The 19844-nt window shown below is 44.7% G+C and overlaps 1 protein-coding gene across 10 annotated transcripts in view; it reads right to left on the bottom strand.

Moving 5' to 3' along the window:
* Window positions 1-19844, bottom strand: part of NEDD4L (NEDD4 like E3 ubiquitin protein ligase) — a 250903-nt gene that overhangs the window by 35809 nt on the left and 195250 nt on the right. For 6 of the 10 annotated variants that reach the window (XM_082241797.1, XM_082241798.1, XM_082241792.1 and 3 more), the window contains 6 exons: window positions 17969-18107; window positions 15517-15693; window positions 12812-12886; window positions 10805-10864; window positions 5446-5577; window positions 2814-2933 (listed from right to left, as the gene is read on the bottom strand). In XM_082241797.1, the coding sequence (XP_082097923.1) occupies window positions 2814-2933; window positions 5446-5577; window positions 10805-10864; window positions 12812-12886; window positions 15517-15693; window positions 17969-18107 (703 nt within the window). The remainder of the gene's footprint in view (window positions 1-2813; window positions 2934-5445; window positions 5578-10804; window positions 10865-12811; window positions 12887-15516; window positions 15694-17968; window positions 18108-19844) is intronic. The other 4 variants (XM_082241799.1, XM_082241794.1, XM_082241795.1 and 1 more) reach the window with 2 other exon arrangements.

Raw genomic sequence — 19844 nt, 5'->3', positions numbered from 1 at the left:
TGGGCCGTTCAAATATAAGTTACACTTGGTTGAGCAACAAACCTTCTCCTCAACAATGTGATGAGGAAGAGAGAGGAGCTAAACTTTCATATTAAGACACAGACTGTATACTGTATAGCAGACAAGAAGTACATTGGAGTGAGTGCAGAATATGAGAAGAAATTAGGGAGTTGGACATGAAGATCCCAGGCAGTGCCCCACCTAGGCACTGACCAAACCCATACCTTCTTGAGCGGTCTGCTTTAGGTGCCTTCAGACCTTGCCCTGATCTGAGAGTATGTGTTTAAAATGAGGACTCGCACGCATCATTCATTGGGAGCACACAGCATGCGTGCGCACGGATGTGGTAACACAGGGAAGCATAATGTGCACAGCTGTTTGGAGCTGGGAAGCTGGCAGCAGTGGGCCATTTCTTGGTGGCGAGGGTTTTGAACATTGGCCTCCCAGCCTGCTTAGGCAAAGAAGTGGCAAAAAGGGATTTACAATCTGAATCCTTCTTGCCATAAAATGCTGGCAATGAGAAATCTCATTTGCGGGTTTTCAAAGTAAGGAAGCAGCTGTGCCTTCAACTACTCATTATCTTTGTAAAGCAAGGTTGCATATGCTGGCCTCATTTGTGTGCACGTCTTGTTGTTCACTGAAAGGGCATAACTTGGTGGTAAAGCACCCGATTTGCACACAGAAGGTTTAGGTTCAATCCCTGCAATTTCCAGGGATTGGACTGGGAATGTCTGAAACCCCAGAGGACTGCAGCCATGAAATACAGACAATATTGAACCTCCTAGGAGGGTTCACATGACGCCCTCAGGCACTCCAGGCACAGGGGGTGTCCAACAATCTGATTGCTATTGGGGTAAGGTAAAGGGACCCCTGACCATTAGGTCCAGTCGCGGACGACTCTGGGGTTGCAGCGCTCATCTCGCTTTACTGGTCACGTGGCCAGCATGACTAAGCCGCTTCTGGTGAACCAGAGCAGCGCACGGAAATGCCGTTTACCTTCCCACCAGAGCGATACCTACAGTATTTATCTACTTGCACTTTGATGTGCTTTTGAACTGCTAGGTTGGCAGGAGCAGGGACCGAGCAACGGGCGCTCACCCCGTCGCGGGGATTCGAACCACTGACCTTCTGATCGGCAAGCCCTAGGCTCTGTGGTTTAGACCACAGCGCCAAATAAGGGGTCTGTCTAGTGTTCAAAGTGTGCACAGGTCTATTTCCTATGCCAGCTTTTCACACTAATCAACACACTCTGAGCTGTGATATTTAAATATGTGGTGCATTGAGAATCTGACTTGGTGTAATTGCAAATATTGTTACTTCCGATTTCAACCTTTCAGTGTTTCATCCACTGTGATTATTAATCCGTGCAAAGTTGTCACACTCAGTTGCTAAAAACTTAACGTGCAGTGTTTTCCTCCTCCCCAGCTGTCACTTACAATACAGAAATCATGAATATTTCCTCCAACGGCTAAATGAAAAATACAAAATGTATTCACTTGCTTTGATTCTGTAGCTGGCTATTTTTTTCTGATGTGCACCTATGGTTTTTGAGCAAATACTTCATAAATAAATTACTTCTTAGAAAAGCAGCAGTATGTGAAAGTCCAAAAACAGAAAGCAGCAGGAGATCTGAAAGTTGGGCCAATCTGAATGGGGAGAGGGGTTGCATGTGGTTCATCAAATGAGTTTTTTTCAAAAGATACTGCTTTTTATTATTATAAAGGGGTATCTTTGTATTATCTCAAAAGAATTAATTTCAACGGGGAAATTACTTCCCTTCACCAGAAATGTTTTCAGCAATGCAGAGACTGAATAGAATTATATCACATTGAAAGTGCCTAGATTTTCTGACCATTGAGCACAAAAATAAATGTTTGGCAGTGAACAACAATATCTACTTTACAACCAAAAGCTCATCTTCATAGAACAAACTGAACTGAAGGATTTATATTCAAATGCAAAACAGAAAATAAGAGTCAAATTGAAAAGTTACATTCATAACTCAATCTACATGCCCTTGGCTTTGTTGACTGAAACAACAAAAAAAAGAAGGAAATTAAAATAACAATTTGAATATTTCTTAAGTGATGATCCTCTAAGATTTGAAATAAAAATAGGAACATGTCTACTATGTTCAGCACAGTGGCGTAGCGTGGGGGGTGCCAGGGGTGCCGGCCGCACCGGGCGCAACATGGGGGGGGGGGGGGCGTTTGGCCGGCCCTTCGCAAGACGAAAGTCCATAGGGAAATCTCCGGGACAGCGGGGAAGCGCAGCGCGTCTTCCCCACTGTCCTCGGACCTCCTCCGAAGGCTGGCGGTGGGGCGGAGAGACCTCCTCCTGCCGCCAGGCTTCGGAAGGCTGCTCCGAAGCCTGGCGGTGGGGCGGAGAGACCTTCTCCCCTCGCCAACCTTCGGATGGCTGTCCTGAAGACTTGTGGTGGGAGCAGTGGCGTAGCGTGGGGGTGCACCTGGCGCAACATGGGGGGGCGCGGAAGAGACTCGAGTGCTAAAATTCACGGGTTAGGGGGCGCAAATTACTTGCCTTGCCCCGGGTGCTGAGAACCCACGCTACGCCACTGGTTCAGCATAAGAACTGGTCAGAACAGCAACGTGTAAATGCACAAAATAAAGATAGAGGCGAAACATAACCTGTAAGATGCAAATGTAATTTTTTTGAGGCACAAAGGAGTTTTTGCAAAAGACTGACAAGTGGACTGGAAAACTGGAAGTAAAAGTAAGAAATAACAACAAGATAGAGAGGATGGGAATCCAGGAGGAAGGGAAGGCTTGGGAATTGAAGATAGCACTTCTCACCTCAAGTGGTGCAGATAATGTTACTGTGGGAGTACTGAGGCTACGAGGCCGTCTGATCTGAGGCTCACTTAGGTGGTTGTTACTGTTTGATGTTGACCCAGTCGCACCATCCTCAGCAAGCTATTTCAGAGGCAAACACAAGTTAGCTACATGTTATGACCTTCCTCGCCAAAAGACGAGCCATTTCACGATCAACAATTTCCAAACGTTCGTGCCGGTCGGTGAATTATTAAATAACTTTTTCAGCAATAACATTCCTGCCTAGAGGGGGGGAAATGATCACACCTGGAACAATTTCTGCCATGCTGTCAAAATCCTGCTTTTCAATTGCATTCTAAATGTTTAGGAGTAGCTTTTTTTTGAAGAGTGAAGGCTTTTATAACTATTATATCAAACCAATGTGGGTGAGGCATTTAGACAGCTCAAATTATGGGGCGATGGGGGGTGAGGAAGGGAGAAAAAGGCCCAGCCCTCTTAGTCACTGTTTTGGAAGGCTACAATTTGTGTGCACAAGATCTAAAATCCAGGGGTTGGGAGGGGGTGTGCTTGTGGATTTAAGGCCTCTACTACCTCTTCTTTCATAATGTGCACACTAGGTTTACCCATTACTCCTTTCCCTCATTTTTTAAAAAAAATATAGTAGAAATATAGTATAGCACTAAAGGTAAAGGGACCCCTGACCATTAGGTCCAGTCGTGACCGACTCTGGGGTTGCGGCGCTCATCTCGCTTTATTGGCCGAGGGAGCTGGCGTACAGCTTCCGGGTCATGTGGCCAGCATGACTAAGCCGCTTCTGGCAAACCAGAGCAGTGCACGGAAACGCTGTTTACCTTCCTGCCGGAGCGGTACCTATTGATCTACTTGCACTTTGACATGCTTTCAAACTGCTAGTTGGCAGGAGAAGGAACCAAGCAACGGGAGCTCACACCATAGCGGGGATTCGAACCGCCAACCTTCTGATCGGCAAGTCCTAGGCTCTGTGTTTTAACCCACAGTGCTACCCTTATAGTATAGCACTAGGAGCAGTTTATTTATTAGTATGAAACAGGTACATAAGCCCTACTAGCTAATGCTTCTTCATGTACCACATTTACTGTAGCTTGCCTACTTGCGTCCAAAAGGTTCCCTAAGCAGGATAACTTTTGGCTGCCCAAGATTATATTTTTGCTCAAGTTAAGTTCAACATTGGCTTCTCTCAATGCAGTCATTTCACCTCCCCATTCCACTACAGCACCCGACCTCTAAGAGTAGCAGAAAAGAACAAGAATTCCCTTGTTCCTCTTTGCTATTGCAAAAAGCACCCAGGACCTGTTGCAGGGGGAGCGGATGAGTGAGTGGCAGGTATGAAAAAGGGCTGGTTCTTCACGCGTTGGAACAGACAGCTGCTACAGTCACCCAGAGGCTCATTCGCAGCTTCCTGCTTGGACCAGTCTCCTGATGTATGAATGGCACCAAGCTCTTAGAAAAACACTCAGTGATACAACTCCCACCAGCTAGTTAAGGATTAGTTACCTAAATCACTGCTTATTCTCTGCGCCTGCTTGTTTACATAACTTGCTTACTGCTGTTCCATGCTTCTGCCTGGTTTCAGATGTTATCTTCTGGCCATGGTCAGCTTGTGTACAATTTCACTTCCTTTCTTGGCTGCTAACTTATAAGACTGGTGTTAACAGTGGTTACAGCTAACCAGCTTCCCCTTAAGTCAGGATCTGAAACCCACTTCAAATCGTAGCTTTAATGGGGGTTTATGGGGAATACCAGTTAGTCTTTTACAGACCCTCCAAGTGTCCCTATTTTCCAGGAACAGCCCTGGATTTACAGAAGCTGTCCCGGTTTCTGAATTGTGCCTGGAATTTCCCGCTTTTCCTTTGGATGTCCCTATTTCCATTGGAAAAATGTTGGAAGGTATGGAGTTATCCGACCCGCCCAAGCCACCTGAAGGCAGCCCTATATAGGAGTGGCTGGGGCAGCCCAGTCACATGGGTGGGGTATAAATAGCAATAATAATAATAATAATAATAATAATAATAGAATAGGATGTCCCAGTTTTCATTAGAGAAATGTTGGAGGCTACGTTAGCATTGTGAGGGAAAGGGGAGAAATTGTTCCAAGGAAAGCAAGAACTGCACTGAAGACCCACTACATTCTTCGGGATCGGTTACACTTTGTTAAAATGCAGGTTAACTTTTTGTCTTCGACAAGCAAAAACGTTGAGTGCTCTTGCTGCAGTTTGACAATCACAGCTTCATTTAGGCAAGCAGGAACAGAGAATTTTGCTCTTCTTCGCCTAGTTACGAAATAGCCCATCACCGCCTTGCAATGACCCAGTTCTGCCGCCCCCTCCCCCCGAGTGACGATGTTATTAAGCGGATGAAGGGTGGACATGTGTCACGATGTGCACCTCCTGGGTTTGATGCGTATTGAAACTGGCACTGGCCTGCGCCAAACAGAGCAGATCTTGCCTTAGTCAAGGCATGTCTTCTCAGCTAAAACCAATTACTTCCCCCGAAACTGTCCTCCCCCACGCCTATCGCTGTCATTCTGAAATTTGACACGACCACGGAATGGAAACGACTCCACACACACTCTATAAAACATTCTGTCGCTTTTCTCTGGATAGCAAGTTCCGTACCTGCATGATAGGACGAGTCCAAGTTGTGGTTCGATTGTTATGATTGACATAGTAAGTACGACCCTTAGCATCTTTCCTCTCTTCCCAGCCCGAAGGTAAGCCCGGTGTAGTATGTACATAGGCCACTGATGGCTGTTTATGCAAGAAATTACCATAGTGTTACTATGTGACAGCGGGTCATTCGTACAAACAACATTTGCAGCAGCAGTACAACCAGGAAGTGTGTGTCGGCACAGCACCTCCCTCTTAGAAGGCAGTCTCGCGTTCAGATACACAAGGGATCATTTCCATCCTCTGGAGCATGGGTCACAAGAGTGACAAGAAAATTGCAATGTGCTGAAATCAAGAGGGATACAAACATTGTCCAGCTTGAGAGAAGCGTATTTCACTTTATCCTCGCTGAAGGTACTGTTTGTTCATGAAAGACAGGCAAAAGGAAGAGTGGAAGAGTATAAAGAGACTTAGCAGAATCAAACACTACTGCCAGGAGCACCGAGAAGAAAATTGTTTTACTCCCATTAACCAGCATTCCTTCAAATAATGCACAATTGTTTGTTTCCCTAGCTAGCTGAAATAAGTCAGCAGAAACAGGAGGTTTGTCAAACCTTTTGTGGCTTGTGGGCAATATTTGTTTTGCTGGGTCACCGGCTGTGCAGCCTTGAATCCAAATACGTTGGTTAATAATGAAACAGACTTTCAGATATGTTACCATCCATTGTATAATATATGGGATTTACACATATTTGAGCATTGTATTCCTGATTTTATGATGTCTTCTTTCCGTGAAGCTCCCCTGCCTCCGCTTTTGATTCTCAAAACAACCTTCCGAGATAGGTAAGGACCATGGTTTACCAAACTGGGTGTCTGTTTCTGGACTACAGTTCCCATCATCCCTGACCACTGGTCCTGCTAGCTTGGGATGATGGGAGTTGTAGTCCAATGACAGCTGGAGACCCAAGCTTGGGAAACACTGGGTTAGACTGAGTGTCACCCTGTGAACTTATTTGGACTTGGGTCTTCCCAGGTTTAGTTTGGTACTCTAATCACTATAGTCACACTGGCTCAGTGGCAGATCACCTGGTTTGCATGCAGAAGGACCCAGGTTAAATCCTTGGCATCTCTGGGTGGTGTTGGGGAAGTCTCCTACCTGAAACCCTAGACAGCTGCTAGCAGTCAGTGTGTGCAATATGGTTTGAGTCCACATAAGGCAACTTCCTATGTCCTCAAGTGGTTTCTATGTTCCTTCTTAAGGCCAAGGCTTCTTGCAGGCATCTGTTCTGCTGCTTGCACACTCAGGCAGAAATATTGACACTGCAAGCCACCTACTAATCACCTGCTAACTACTGCTGAGCCCTACTTTGGTCTCTGAGGTTTCATAGGAAACTCCCCCCATTTGTCAAGGTGTTCCTCATAACTAATGAACGTAGAATGTGAGATCCCCTGGTTGCAATACAATAGAGGCAACACAAGACAGGAAAACCAGGTATGCCAAATCAGGCTAGAGTGCAAACAATATAGGTTTCACTGTTTATGAACTTTCCCCCTATATTCACAAAGGAATGTATCTGTATACACACGGTCACTGAAGGTAAAACTGTACATTACGTTTAATATGTGGCAGTGGTTTCTTACTCAAATGTAAGCAGGGGGATCTGGATCAGAGCCCCGGCCACAACACCAGGAACTAAACCAAGTCTCCATGGCAGCTAGAAACAGGGAAAAAGCTCCCCTTGTTACAAAGGCAAGGTGGTTTTTTTTGGTTTACTGTAAATGGAGTGAGAATTTCAGAGATGGTCACAGTTGGGGAAGAAACTGCTATACATCAGTAACAACCTATGTGGATTAAAGTCTGCGATCTTTCTGTAAAAATAAAACCACACATTCAGGAAGCTGAAGCAAGAATTGATCGTGGGTGCTGATGAACATTTATATGTTCTCCGGAACAGTTTCAGATGGAATTGTGGGTACAGATTTGAAAATTGTTTTGAATTTTGTTTTGTTTAAAGAAGGTGAGAGGTACGGTAACTCCTGCTCTGAAAAACGTGGTGCTTTTTTTAAAATGCATGTTATGAGAATGATGATTAATTAATGATGACTAGAGAGGAAAAAAATGGAAACACCAGAAAGGGCTGCTCAGCAGTCTCTATATCTCTACACACATATATAAAAGAAACCAAGCAGTCTTGTGTGAAATCCCCTTAAGAGCTAACAGATACTTTATGCTCAGCTGGCATCACAGTTTGGTAGACTCTCCCTTTTCTGCACATCCTTTTGCTCTAAAAATGTCTCCACTGATTTAAAGTTGAGGGGAAACGAGCAAAAAGGGATGGGGCCTGTCTCCAAAGGGATCTTGTGGTAGTGGTTGTGCAACAGGGGATCCAACACGCCAGCTTTGCTAGCGGAGGCTTGTTGTGCAACTGGATTGTGCAATGCATCACACAATCAAAGTTACCAGCAACCTGCTAATGCGTTCTCTTGTGGAACAACTTTCTATTAGCGCGGAATATTCTGACAGTGAAAAAATTATGCTGCTAAGTGGGTTGGATGCAACCCTAAATAATTTAGGAGATTGTGGGCTGTATCCAACGGAGCATATTCCGCTTACACAATGGGGAAGTCCCCTTCTTCTGGGCAGCCCTCTCTTTGAGGGGTTTGTCCAGTTCTAGTCTGGATTCAGATGAAGACTCCTAAGAAGGTGGAGCAGGGGTCTTGAAGTTGCCCGTCAAAACAAAACACCCAGACAGCACACTCAACAGGCACTCAGCCTTCCTCTTTATTACTGTACTTATATATAAATTATAGTAATTATTTCTATATGTGCATCAAAAAAATGCAAATTAGCGCAAGCAATTATTATTTTTTGAAATCTGGGATGTGTGATGCATTTCTTTTTTCCCCTAGCAGTGCTTAAGTGGCCCATGTGAAAAGTTAGTAAGGTCTCAATATGAATGTCAACAGAGACAGGGAATAATGCAATTGCCTAGGAATAAAAAGTTATCTCTTGCTATTCAAGTACAGTCATACCTCGGGTTACGAACTCTGCGGGTTGCGCGTTTTTGGGTTGCGGACCACACTGAACCCGGAAGTACTGGAATGGGTTATTTCTGGGTTTTGGCACTCGCGCATGCGCAGGAGCGCAAAATGGCGTTACACGCATGTGCAGAAGCACCGAATCACGTCACGCACGTGCGCAGACACAGCACTGCAGGTTGCGAACGTGCCTCCCGCACGGATCACGTTCACAACCCGAGGTATGACTGTAACTAGATTTCCTTTCTGGGCTATATCAATTTTTAAACTTATGGGCCGCAAAGATTAAAATAAATAAAGCTGTGCTTTCATTTGCAAGAAAACACTTCTCATGCATTTTAGCCATTACCCCTTCCTCTCTGTTTCAAGCTGATCTATATTAATGTAAGCCCCCCTACCTGAAATAGTCGGTGAAGAAATGGCAACGGACTGAAGAATGAGCGCCAATACTCTAGACCGCCCGGTATAATCTTTAACGTGCTGTTGCAACACAAAGCTTTCTCCCAAAAATGAACAACTAGAACCTCCGTCGACTTCTGCTGTCCTTTATAGATTTTTGTATTGTTTTCAGATTAGTACCACTGCCAATGCTAAGGGTATTAATTAAAACCACTATGCTTAAAATGCCCAAAGTACTTGTAGCCAAGCTGAAAAACAGAATGGCCCAAGAAGAGACATGAAAGTTGTGAGGATCAAGTTAGAACATTCAAATGGATTCTTGGGCAGCCACTGATGATGGCATTGCTGTACCTCCCCCCTTTTTGGCACTCTGGTAAGTGCTGGACAGCTGCTGTTATAATGGCCCACAATACCCTGAATTAATGCTATTTCACTGCAGGAGTACCCCTGCTCCCTTTTCTTCCTCCTATATAAGCCTGTCCATTCATGCAGAAATTGCTTTGAGGACCTCATGCTGTGAGTCTCTTCAAACCTGAAACCAGTCTGCTGTTAAGCCCCATACAGAGTGTATGTAAAAAGCTAAAGGACCCCTGGACGGTTAAGTCCAGTCGAATTCAACTATGGGTTGCAACGCTCCTCTCCGCTTTCAGGCCCAGGGAGCCAGTGTTTCTCCACAGACAGCTTTCCGGGTCATGTGGCCAGGAGGACTAAACCCCTTCTGGTGCAACGGAAAACCGTGATGAGTGCCAGAGCACATGGAAACGCCGTTTACCTTCCTGCCACAGCAATACCTATTTATCTACTTGCACTGGCATGCTTTCGAACTGCTAGGTTGGCAGGAGTTGGGACAGAGTAATGGGAGCTCACCCCGTCGTGGGGATTCGAACCGCCGACCTTCCGATCGGCAAGCCCAAGAGGCTCAGTGGTTTAGACCACAGCGCCACCTCCCATGCCCATCACCAATGGCATCCCTATTTACACTGGTCCAAATGGAGAGAATTCACAGGTGGGCATTCCAATAAAATTAAGTCAAAATTGCAGCAAGTATTTCCCCTTTGGGGATCGCGGAGATAAATGCTCTGCTCCTAGTTCTTAAAAATTCCTGCACCTACACACATTTCTCCTTCTTTTGGTACGAGAAGAAGCTGGGAAGCAGCCTTTCAAGAAATAAAAATACATCGGAATAAACTTCAAATGCCAGGTCCAAAATGATGTACAAGAAGGGTAGGAAAAATGGTGCCTATCATATTGTGGGTTCTTTTGGATGTGGGGCTTTATAATTTGAACTGTATCAGTTGTTTATATTAAAATTATATTATAATTTTACTGTATGGTGTCTATGTAGCTGAAAGGTAAGGTGTGTGTGTGTGTGTGTGTGTGTGTGTGTGTAATATTCACTCACTGAGAGAAGTGAGCTTACAGGGAACTAGGCAGAGGGCCTTCTTGGTAGCTGCACCCACCCTGTGGAACGCCCTCCCATCAGATGCCAAGGAGCAACTTTATTAACAACTATCTGACTTTTAGAAGACATCTGAAGGCAGCCCTTTTTAGGGAAGTTTTTAATGTTTGATGTTTTACCGTGTTTTTAATATTCTGTTGGGGGAGTGGCTGGGAGAACCCCAGTCAGATGGGCGGCATAAGAAACTGAAGGACTGGGGAGAAGAAGTCTGTTTTCTGTTCACCCACAATTTAAGCCATGAGTGCTGGGAAAAGGTGATCTATCTCACAAAAGAGGCACAACAAGGAAAGTTGACATCTGTACACCCTGAAGCCAAAGAGTTACATGCACAGATGGGGAAAAAAAATGAATAGCCCACAAAAGACCTAAAAAGCTAACATTCTGGAGAGAAGCCAGGAGAAGAGAAAAGAACAGGACAGAGTCTGGGCTTATAGGAAGGGGATATATTTGGCTTGATAAAGGCATGATTACCGTTGACTCTTCACCTCCAGTGACAGTTGAAGAACGAACTCTCCTAGATGGGACGCTCGGCTGTTAAATAACAATTGTTACAGTTAAGGGGTGGTCGGGAATGGAGGTCACAGACGATGTGCATGTCTTCCGGAAGAAACAAAAGCCCATTTTAAAATACTGTATCAACTTTAAAGGTGAGGAAAGAAGCTATCAGTCCCTGATAATGAAAGGAAAATGGCGGTCACTTATTAACAGCAGATATGAGGTGTTGGCCTGAAACAACCAGGACTTGGATCCAAAATACTTCTGTTTTCATTTCCACCTAGAGATGACTTCATAATTCGACCGCAGCTCCAGAACAATATTATACTATTGGTTTGCCACACAAGCATAACTATGTGCACGCTTGCACCCAAAGCACTTGGGTACTTGAAGCAGCAAGTAAGGCAATGTGTTGAACACTGCTCTAGCGTAGGACAATTAAATCTATTCCTTTTCTACAGGTAGGAACACAAAGAAATGATCTAAGCCAAGAATCTGAGACACCTCAAGATTAAATAAAGGTCCCGTCCCCCGCATCAGTGAGAGCAAAGGCTTAATTCAAGCTGAAAATGAAGAAATGGGTCTTCAGTTAATTATACCGCCCCACCAGGAAAGGGCAAGTGTCTGCAAATGGTGGTGCGGTGGGCGGGGGAAGAAGAGAAGAGAGCATAATCGCTAAGAGAAGGAAAGAAGCAAGGTTTTCCAGAGGGGTTTGACCACATTTTTAAAATTTCTGTTTTCTTCCGTTGGGACACTGTTCAGTTTAATTGACATTTGAAAGAAAAAAAATTCACTATGAGAATTCATTCTTGTCCATGCATTCTGCTACATAGAACGATCTAGTGTTAAAGTTATCTCAAATGTATTCTCATGCAGACCAGCTCTTTCTGACACGAAGAGAAACTGGAAAAAGTTCTCCTGTGGTGTTATGATTAATTATTTTCATTATTAATTATTTCGGAGAGCTGTTTTGGGTATGTCTGACACAGACATGCAACATAATCCTAGGCATGTTTATGTTGAGTAGAAGTTATAGAGTTCTCTGGATTATAGCTGAAAAGAATACTACTTGGAAAGGAAAGGAGGTTAAACAGAAACAGGAAAACTGAAAAACAGTTAGTATGCAAAGCAAAGCAAACAAAAGACAAATTTTCAGGAATTTTGGCACCTTTCCCTGTTTTCCCCTCATGCAGTTTCAATGTATACATAAATTACCCCACTTAATGACATGGATCATAACATTATGATGCCTGATTAATATACAGTATAAATATTAGGTCTCCATAGCATGTACTTAAAAAAACAAACCCAATGCACAATCCTAGTTACATTTACTCAGAAGTAAATCCCAGTGCATTCAAGAGGGCTTACTCCCAAGGTAAGCATAGAAAGGACTTCAAGCCTTAGATTGCAATCCTAAACACACTTACTAGAAAGGAAACCCCATTAAATTATGTGATTTTCTGAGCAAGCATGGTTAGGGGTAGACCTGTAAATCACTAATCCGGTGTTTCCAAGTTTTATTTAGGTGGCCTCCCTTTCATATGCCTCTTCAATGTATCTTCACATACCTAGCACATGAGGGCACCCATCCTGCCACAGATTATGTGTGCCACAGCCATAGAGCTGTGTGGCCTGTTCTATGCCTCCTCATACCCATTCTTGAGAAATATCCATGCTAAATCCCAGGATGCCTGAAAATTGGTTCAGGTCATCTGGTCAAGAAGTATCTTGACCAACACCATGCAGTTACATCCCATCTTCTCCAACCTGCACTGAGAACACTCCCTTCTCCAGGATCTAGGGTTCATGCCCTTCTTAAGAGGGTTTAAGAAGGTTTGTAGCAGTCAATATATAACTGGGGTCACAGCTGAAATGATTTCCACAAGAGAAGGTGCCACAGACCCACACAGATCAAAAATACAAAACTGCATTAGAAAAAAAGAGAGGAAGAAAAAAAACCATTATGAAAATCCTGCTTACCAGTGACAAATGGGATTGTTCAGCAACTGCATCAGTCACACTGCAAGATCTTAACCTTGCAGAAGGATCTCTCTGCTGAAGGAAAAAGGACACACTGAATTATTAAATGTACACTGGCATTTTCCCCTCGACTCAAAATCAATTAGATTCACTTTTTGATATTGTATTCCCCTTTCTTCCACCCTCTGCAGTTCGATCACCAGAAATGAAACCCCCCTTCTGCCGACCAACTTCAAGAAAGCTGGCTTTTCTGAATATCAAGTATAGCTGAAAAATATTCCATCAAGATTAATATAGCGTTGGGAGAGACTAATGGGAGGCTGGAAGATAACTAGAGCATTTGTTGGGATATCTGTTCTGGATGCTCTTCAACAAAAATGCAGTGAGTGAAGAAGATGAGGGGAAATATGGAAAAACATGGGTGAGTGACTCTTCTAAAGAGAAGGCTTTATTTATCTTCATCTGCCTCTATCAGAAAGTAAAATGGAGTAATATCCATGTACCTTTCAGGGCGGTGTGAAGATTACCAATGGACATGAAGTACTTTAACACCCTAATGTCTTGGAAGGCTCCCACTGTAACTAGTGTCTAGGCATCTGGCCTGGTATTTAGACCTCTGGTGTGCCTTGGGGAACAGCACCCCAAATCACAAGGAATGGTGGGGGTTCGAAGGGCTGCCTTGGAGAGCTGTGGCTAAATCCTAGAAACCTGAGCAGGGCTGGGGAACCTCAGGGCCAGGGAGGCAAATGCAACCTCTCCATCCAGCCCTTGTGACGTTCAACCAGCCCTGTTCTGTGTCCTCCTTGAGTGCCTTTCCCTGCTAGAATCTGCACTTGCATTGTGATAACACCTCTTGCATCTCTGGATGGAAAGGTGCAGGAGTAGAAAACTCTGGTTTTTGCCACGGCTGGAATGCCACCCAATGTATAGAGAGCTAGAAGTCTAAGCTCTGTGTTGCCCTTTATGTCTTTTTGCTTTTGGTTCCCACCTTCCACCGGCATGTAGCCCTGGAAGGCTGCCCAGAAGAAAATGCAACCCTTGTGCCGATAAAGGTTCCCCACCCTTGGCTCCTCCATCGTCTCCCAGGGCAGACGGATGCCAAGAACCCTTGGCCGAGGAATCGGCACCGCCTGAAACACTCTAGATGCCTCGATTCCCCAAGCCAGCTTTCCCTATCAAAGGCAGCCTGCTTCAATATTGTTTGCAGAGCTGGAGAGTTTCAGTGCAGCAGCTCCTGCCACATATAGTTCTCCTCTTCTCTTGTTCCCTGTCGTAGCAGAAGACAGGATGGGTGGGGAGGAAGACAGGATGGTCCCCTCTTAATGTGCTTTAGGGTGTTCCAAGCTTGCATACTGATGGGACTAGCAATCCTAGGATGCTCCCTGAAAAGTCTAAGGGGTATTGGAAAGACCTTCTGCAATGCATGTGTAACTGTAGAGTTACATCACCATACCAAGACTCCTGTGGTGGACGTCTGTCAGTACATTTTAGAGAAGGTTTCTTACATGCGAATGTTATTATGGCTGGGGTTCTTTCAGCCGAGTTGTCTGTTGCTCAAAAATTATTAGGCCACTTTTACAGGATTATTAGGTTCATGTGAGAACCAGATCACATGATCAGCGGGAACAGAAAAATGCACGATAGGCTTATCACATATCCAGGTGACCCCATTTGATGGGACACAGAATTGACTTGATTAGGAGAACAGCTTGTAAATGATTCACACCTTGCAACAGCCACAGTGATCATGCAAGAAATGTATTATGCAAACTCAACAGTATTTCACCTACATACAATATCAGAAACGGTTATATTCATATAGAGAAAGTGCTTTCAGCTAACTGCTTCTGATATTGTAACAGCCCCTTAACAGAATCATGTACGGAAATGGTCATTTCAACAGGACTTAATCACGCACCGGTATTAAAGTAATCCAAGTTTTTCTTTGTATCTGAACCCAATAAGCATATCTGGTGAATATTTCAAAGTTATTCATAAATGAAACCTTCCTATATTTAGCTTTCTTATCTCCTGAACAATGAAAGGCAAGCTGATAAGGTGTCCCATTAAACTATGATATGCAATATTTGAAATTGCTTCCTTTAAATAAATAGATAACCTAGCAGTACCCTTATCCTGAGTCACTGATACTGTCGCTCTGCCATTATTCATTGTTGACCATTAAATGCAATTGCTGAGTTATGGGAACAGATGCTAAACTCCTAACATGTTGGGAGATTGCTCCCAATCAAAAATTATCAACTTATATCCACTGAATACTTGACCCAACAAAGTCCAGGCTATACCTGTAGTAATTTATCAGAAAAACATACTGAAAGTTACACAGAAATAAAAGACAACTGCGACAGTCCAATTCTAAATATTTTTTCTCAGAAGTCCATTAGATCCAGCAGGATTTGCTTCCATATTCAGTTTGCATGCTAAGGATTGCAGCTGAACATTTACTGATTCAATAGGACTTGCACCCCAGTAAATATTCAGAGTACTGCAACCCTGCTGTATTGTATTGTCCGATTTTAATTAAAGAAGAGTGCACACATTTGCGTGCTCTTGTGTAGAAGGTAGCAGCTCTTTGGAAAACTGATTATCTTAATCTCCAAGTGCAAAACATTTCTAGCATTTGCAAGAATTTCAGCAGTCAGAATGGACGGCAGCATAGCAGGGTACACATTGAGGTTACTTACAATCATAGAAGAGAGTTGTTCCCCATTTGAATCTGGAGTGATCTGAAGTCTTCTGTTCAGTTCATCGGACAGCTCCTGAGGACTGGTCCGAGAGATGGGCGATGAAGGTGGGGGTGGCAAGGACAGGCTTAAGGAATCGCTGCTTGCATTAAGCTCTTCTGAAATGGTTTCCCAGGGCTGACGGAAAGGATAGAACCTACGGTGAATATGCAAAACGACAACCTTCCCTGCCATACGTCCCAACGCAACCATTCCACATAACGTGAACACCGTCTTAGCTGGGCTGCTTATCGAATGAACTTAAGAGAACCAATGTGTACTTTAAAAGTCTCCCGAAAACGTGATTAGCATTTGATAATCAGCTTTGCTCTTAACATACTGTACTATGGATATGAGAGGGAGCTGGGGAGGGTGAAACTGCCAGGTAACAGAAGTGCAATCGCAAAATTTCAGAAGCACTGGGTTTTCTCAAGGGAAAGGAAGTGCAGTTATAGAAAACATGCAAGTTCCTCCACATCTCCGTAAGCGGGAATATAGGCAGTGGGGTGGGGTCCTTGCTTGTGTTTTATTGACTGACCTGGGAATAACTGCAGCATCAACTTTTTTTTTTTTTAAAGGCACAGAGGTGGTGTTTCCCATGCAATATATTATTTAGTGACTGTAAAACATGCTGTGAGTCCACCCACCAGGCTCCCTTGCTGTTTATGTCATTTACCCATTGGAACAATTGCCAGCTATTCCTGATTTGAGGCCAAACTCTCAAGGTCATATTGTGAGCCCCCACCTCAAAGGAATTCAATTTATCAAAATCAAACTATCGAGGCACAAAGCAGATTACACACAAGGACCCAAGTTTACATCAAGAAAGAAGACTCCAATAGCCAGAAATCAGCAGCCTGGAAGCTGAATTTTGCAAAAGCGATGTCATTAATTTTTTTTAAAAAAATTTGCAAGCATTATTTGATCTAATAAAAACAACGTTTAATTAAAGTAAACATCCACTCAGCAAAAGTGGCGATAGTTTTCTCAGTTGTGCCTTCCACCACCCACTCTTTCCATCTTCTGGATTAAACTATTGGCTAAATGAATATTTGACAGTTGGTGGGTGTTGGTGGCAGGCGTGGGACATTTAAGGTGCCTTCTGGACCAAATTAATAAACCACAATCTGCCATTGTGAATCCTCTGGATATTTACCAAGAAGCAAATCCCAGCAAGTTCAATAGGGCTTACACCACCACAGTAAATGTAAGGTAAAGGTAAAGGTACCCCTGCCCATACGGGCCAGTCTTGACAGACTCTAGGGTTGTGCGCTCATCTCACTCTATAGGCCGGGAGCCAGCGCGGTCCACAGACACTTCCGGGTCACGTGGCCAGCGTGACAAGCTGCATCTGGCGAGCCAGTGCAGCACACGGAACGCCGTTTACATTCCCGCTGGTAAGCGGTCCCTATTTATTTACTTGCACCCGGGGGTGCTTTCAAACTGCTAGGTTGGCAGGCGCTGGGACCGAACGACGGGAGCGCACCCCGCCGCAGGGATTCGAACCGCCGACCATGCGATCGGCAAGCCCTAGGTGCTGAGGTTTTACCCACAGCGCCACGCGCGTCCCTACAGTAAATGTACAGAGGATTTAAATCAACATTAAAGATGTAAACACACATGCACTATGTATACCAGCCTTTCTCACCCTCGGGTCCCCAGATGTTGTGGGACTACAACTCCCATCATCCCTAGCTAGCCAGACCAAGGCTGAGAAAGACTGGCCTATACCAGGCATAGGCAAACACGCCCCTCCAGATGTTTTGGGACTACAACTCCAATGATCCCTAGCTAACAGCACCAGTTGTCAGGGATGATGGGAATTGTAGTCCCAAAGCATCTGGAGGGCCAAGTTTGCCTATGCCTGTTCAGCTGTTCTATTGCTCGGTTGCATTCCCAGGTCACTGGGAAACAATAATATACAGTGGTGCCCCGCAAGACGAATGCCTCGCAAGACGGAAAACTCGCTAGATGAAAGAGTTTTCCGTTTTGGAGGTGCTTCGCAAAACGAATCTCCTATGGGCTTGCTTCGCAAGACGAAATTGTCTTGCGAGTTCCTGCTGGTTTTTTTCCCTTCCCCCCCTTTTTCTAAGCCGCTAAGCCGCTTATCAGCTGATCCGATAAGCTGATAAGCCGCTAAAAGCCACTAATAGCGCTAATCCTCTAATCCGTCCATGGGCCTGCTTCGCAAGACAAAAAAACCGCTAGACGAAGAGAATCACAGAACGGATTCGTTTCGTCTTGCGAGGCACCACTGTACTAACAAAGGACAACACAAGGCTTCACACAATAGGCTGAAGGAACTTATGTTTTCCCCTCATAAATCTCCCACACTGTACCTTTCTAATCTTGCTTTTAACACACATTTTGTAGAGCGCCAAACTGAAAAGCCAGTTTTAAGTCCTGCATGTACCTCAGGTGCTTCTCCGCCCTCCAAGGGTGGTACCTCTGGGTCCAAATCCTCGCTAATGTGCCTCCTGGATCGAAACCTCCGGTGAGCCGCCTCTTGGTTTATTTGCCTGATGTTGTTGTCGGATTCGGATGCCACATCCCTGAAATGTGAGGTTGACAAAAGAGTAATGAGTTAGGTCGGAGGAGGAGGCAAGTATGAGCAGCACACCTAAATTAGCACCAAATTTAAAAGCAACATTTCACGACCTATAAAGTCCACTCTATGCATCTCCTATCACAGCTAGTGATGAATCCCTAGGTCTCTTGCAAGGCAGATTAAAGTGAGATCATTCTGTACTCCAAAGCAAAGAAAGCCTGCAGCCAGTCTCAAGAAGTCAACTTCATTAAGGGCAAATTTCAGTTCTTGCCATAGGAACAGAGTCCAGCCTGAAGCATGTACGGTATTTAAAGCACAGTACATTACTGGGTAGGGATGCGGGTGGCGCTGTGGGTTAAACCACAGAGCCTAGGACTTGCCGCTCAGAAGGTCGGCGGTTCGAATCCCCGCGACAGGGTGAGCTCCCGTTGCTCGGTCCCCGCTCCTGCCAACCTAGCAGTTCAAAAGCACCTCAAAGTGCAAGTAGATAAATAGGTACCACGGCATTTCCGTGCGCTGCTCTGGTTTGCCAGAAGCGGCTTAGTCATGCTGGCCACATGACCTGGAAGAAGCTGTACGCCGGCTCCCTTAGCCAATAAAGCAAGATGAGCGCCGCAACCCCAGAGTCGGTCACGACTGGACTTAATGGTCAGGGGTCCCTTTACCTTTACATTACTGGATATAACCCTGTTGATGCAGTTCTCCTTACTGTGTAGTGATGATGACCTCAGAAAAACTATCTCACGGGGTGAGAGAGGAGACCCCAAGCTCCATTGCTCATTCTTCTGGAGACTGACAGAAAAGGCTTTTTAATTGTTCTGCTGAAAATCTAATTCATTGCCATCCCTTTAATAAGGAACTGAAGAAGAAGAAGAAGAGTTTGGATTTGATATCCCGCCTTTCACTCCCTTTAAGGAGTCTCAAAGCGGCTAACATTCTCCTTTCCCTTCCTCCCCCACAACAAACACTCTGTGAGGTGAGTGGGGCTGAGAGACTTCAAAGAAGTGTGACTGGCCCAAGGTCACCCAGCAGCTGCATGTGGAGGAGCGGAGACACGAACCCGGTTCCCCAGATTACGAGACTACTGCTCTTAACCACTACACCACACTGGTTCTCTGATTGTGCACCTGAAATGGAAATCACCTAGGGGTCCTTTGCTTGGGAATTCCCCCTTTTCTCCTTGGCTCTGGGATGAGAGCGGGGAACGACTGCCAGTAGTTCCTATTTATTTATCCTTACAACCACTAACACAAGCTAAAAGGTTGCTGAAGTGTGCTAGAGCTGGTTTCTTTGAATACAACTTCAAAGCTTCAACGGGTTGGACAAGCTTGTTCCAAGTTATGGGGAATGGGTCCGATGCCAACACCACACTACTTCCTTTTTCACCTGAACAAGGTAAAGGAGCCATAGATTTTGGAAGGAGCCGCACCGTAATATTTGAAAATGTTTTTTTCAAGCATGCAGTCCCAGGTTCTGGAATCTCCAGTTAAGTGACCTCATGGAACAGGGCTAGGAAGAACCTCTTCCTGAGACCCTGGAAAGCTGCTGAGACAATGGACACTACTAGACTGGTTAAGTAGAAATTAGCTCTTGTATGTTAAAATTTAATTTCTACTTAACCAGTCTAGTAGTGTCCATTGTCTCAGCGCTTTCCAGGGTCTCAGGAAGAGGTTGTATGTTAGAACTCTTGTATGTTAAAAGTGGAGGGACACGGGTGGCGCTGTGGGTTAAACCACAGAGC

The sequence above is a fragment of the Podarcis vaucheri genome (assembly GCF_965113315.1).
Source record: "Podarcis vaucheri genome assembly, chromosome: 11".
Lineage (NCBI taxonomy): Eukaryota > Metazoa > Chordata > Lepidosauria > Squamata > Lacertidae > Podarcis > Podarcis vaucheri.
The sequence above is the reverse complement of the archived record's forward strand: the minus strand, read 5'-3'. Positions and strand labels throughout refer to the sequence as shown.